The sequence below is a fragment of the Pygoscelis adeliae genome, unplaced genomic scaffold (genome assembly GCF_000699105.1).
Source record: "Pygoscelis adeliae isolate BGI_AS28 unplaced genomic scaffold, ASM69910v1 Scaffold359, whole genome shotgun sequence".
In the NCBI taxonomy this organism is placed as follows: Eukaryota; Metazoa; Chordata; class Aves; order Sphenisciformes; family Spheniscidae; genus Pygoscelis; species Pygoscelis adeliae.
In genome coordinates this window covers 584,834-588,176 of record NW_008825553.1, presented here as the reverse complement: position 1 = coordinate 588,176, position 3,343 = coordinate 584,834, and the positions used below count along the sequence as shown (strand labels likewise).

The following is a 3,343-nucleotide window of genomic DNA, read 5'->3' as shown; positions in this document are numbered from 1 at the left end:
GGCCTGCCCCGTGCGGGCTTGTGCCGCGGCTGCCTCCCGAGCTACGGTCTGGCGGCCCTTAAATGCGAGGGAGTGTGGGAGAAAGGCCGAGGGGCAGGTGGGAGGTGAACCGGGTTTTGCAGTGAAATGCGCTTTGGTGTCCACATTCAAAGCAAATAAACAAAAGTGCCCTTTTCTGAGAGGGAAATTTTTCAACTGTGGCACGAAGGTTATTAAGCGTATTCAAAGCAAAAAGAAGTTATGCTTTATTTTTAGGTTGGTATTTGATTTTTTTTTTTAATCATTGAGTTTTTCTTTCCTGTTCTTACAGCTGTGCTGTATTTTTTGCAGAGGCTATTAAACAGTAACCTACCTAGGGTATACTTCTTTTCAGCCTTTTCTCCCATTAACTAGAATGAACCTATTTTTTGGGGGTTCCTTGACAATTTTGAAAACCAATTTAATTTTCCAAGATTCATTCACCTGTTCAGCCCTATTATTTTCTATTCCTGCCACTAGGATGCTTTTAGAACATGAGGCCACACATAATCCTTCACTCAATTCAATTTTGTGTTAACGTACTAGCCTGAGAAAAATAATTACAAGTTAAATCTACACTTGTTCTGTCTAATGCAATTGTTAAAAAGTTTACAAATCAAGTAGTTGTAGTTGACAGCAGAGTTACTGGGGCTGAAAACACTGAATTAGAAATCTAATGTTCTTTTAAACTGGTCTGTGAAAGGAGACTGTTTATAAAAACAAAAGCAACGTGGCACTGAAACGGGGCTGTAAACTGTGTTCTGGTCTAGTTTGAGTCGGGGTTCAGGAGAAACCAAAGTTATTGTGGAAATTACAGAAGTGCAGCAGAGCAGCAGTTTGGACTCGCCTTATCAAGAAAGCTGCTATTAATAATTCTTTCAGTTCGTCACGCTTCTGTGAAGTCGTCAGCGCGAACTCTTTTGTCTCTGCCTTGAAATTCCTGTGATGCTGTGCTCTGTGTTGTCTTTGGTTACCCTTGCTGCTGGACACGTGTTATAAACAGGCTAAGGAAAATTTCATTCCTTTCCATTTCACTTCTGGGTTGTGAAAGACAGAATTAAAAAGTATAGAACATTAAATTCTGGAGCAATCTGACAAGCATTCCATTTGTTGCTAATGTGTAAGTCACACAGTAGACTGCAAATTTTATAAAAAGTTTTAAACAGACTTAATCCTGGTAAGTCCCTGTGCCACAATGAGTCTAGGATTCCTGTGTTCCGGAATAGCAAACGGGAATGTTAATAGTTTGTTCCCTTTCAATATCTGATGACTTTGTAGCGTGTTACGTTGCTAATTCAAGGTGCTTTCTGATCAAATGAAGTGGTTAGGTGACCTTAGAATTTGAGCTTTTTCTTATTTATTACCTTTTGGTTCCTTAGCGGCTTATATTATTGCTGGTACTCAACTCCTTCTTCCGTGCATAGGAAATTGCATGTATTAAATTCCCGTGTTTTCCATCGGGCAGGTTGGCTTCCTGAATAAACTTCGCTTCATGTGTGAACTGCGGGTTTGTTTTAAATCATTAACAGGTCATCAGTATTTGGATGCAGTTCTGCACACACTCATGTTCATGTGTGGTTCTGTTTACTTCTGTGCAAGTAAATTTTCCAGAACTGGACTTTCAAGCCTTTCAATTCCAAATGAATTAACCTATAGTTTCTGTTCATGAAAGTGGAACGAGTTGGTGAACTTTAACGGAGCATGATCAATAAAATAGTATTCTTTGTACTGTTGCTGGTTCCATGTTGGCTGATTTGCTTCAGAGAAATTTACCCAAGGGTTTCATAGATGTCACTGTAAACAAATATGACGTTTTTGTTCTTGGACAGAGGAAAAAGAGCTTATTCCTTCGGAGGAGTTTGTGAATTCCAGCATAAGTCCTTTTCATAGCAATTTGATACTACTGTACTTTTAAATTTGTAAGTAGTATGCCAGGGAGATTATATGATTAAGATGTCACTGTAGAGCTCAGGAGCCTGCTTACCCCTAAATCTTCAGCAGCACTGAAGTGCTAAAATTGAAAGGCACCTGAAAAGGCTTATTTGCTTACAGAATGGTATGAGTGGTGTTGCTGTGCACTGTCCAGTGCAAATATGTAGGGAACTAATACTTGGAGATAGTCGAATGTCATACAGACTAAAAATCTTATTTCCTGTGCTTTAGGGAACAAGCGCAGAACAGGACAATCGCTTCAGCAACAAGCAGAAGAAGCTGTTGAAGCAGCTGAAATTTGCAGAATGCTTAGAAAAGAAGGTAAGTTGATTAGGATGAGATAGGAAGTAAGACACAGGAATCGAAGACAATTTTCAATGGAGTAATTTGGTATCAGATAGTACAAACAGGAATGTGAGGAATGTCTTCTCTAAAACTGTACTGGAGGATATTTGGAACGTCCCCTTGAGCAATAAAGACAGTAGTAATATACATGATCTAGTTATAGTACTAGATATCACCAGTAGGCCTTTATGTAAAATACAGCTTCAAAAGAAGTCCAATTTCCAAGAAATGTTAAGTAATTTAGAATTCCAGGCATCCTTAAATGTCACCCCCCAGCCCCTTTTTTGGGGTGGTGTATTTTTTCTGTTGTTTCAGGTTTTCTAGAATAGCGTGTTGGAAATGCATACTGGTTATCCTGTAGGTGAAGGTGAAGTTATTGCAGTGATAGTCTCTAGGGCAGTGCAGAGAGGCCGTGAGAGAGCTGCAGAAAACTCAGTTTCGAGTTCCTTGCTTAGATGCAGTTATTTGCCCTGTGAAAGCCTCTACCTGTTGATTGTTAGGGAGGGTGCATTCCTCAGGTGGGTGTTTAAGTGATGCAACCTGCGTAGTTTCTGTCAGTAGATACCTATTTAGTAGACATTTTATTTCAAAGCGTGGAGCTGGTCCTTTGTTAGGCTTTATTGGCCCTACCCTGCGAAGGAAGCAACCGATGAAGCTGCTGAGGTAACTGTGGTGGAAGACCCAGCAAAGCTGAATGTAGAGCTCTTGTTGAGAGGCTCTTCGTTTTTGTACGTGACAAAAACTGATTGCTGAAAGAATTGCATTCCAAACAGTTAGATAAAACTTAACAACTTGTTTCATTCATACTGTTCCAAAAAGGTAATAATGTGGTTGTAGTTTCTAGGGGTAGAAGTATGAATAAAACATTTCTCTAGAGAAGTGGACTGTGCTCTCATCTTGGGTGAGGATTTTGTAAATTAAGAAATTTGGAATGGTTGAATTCTCTTCTAACTTTGAATGCTTAATGATTTTTCGAAAGTTGTTGAAGTCTGTGGTGGACAGGTGTCAGAGGAATTGGTGAGCTGAATCAAGACTATTGCTTTATCGT

At 39.6% G+C, this 3,343-nt stretch overlaps 1 protein-coding gene across 1 annotated transcript in view; it reads left to right on the top strand.

Moving 5' to 3' along the window:
- SRRM1 (serine/arginine repetitive matrix 1) overlaps nucleotides 1-3,343 on the top strand; it is a 23,564-nt gene that overhangs the window by 4,798 nt on the left and 15,423 nt on the right. The window contains 1 exon segment of the mRNA XM_009332185.1: nucleotides 2,182-2,271. Within this exon segment, the coding sequence (XP_009330460.1) occupies nucleotides 2,182-2,271 (90 nt within the window).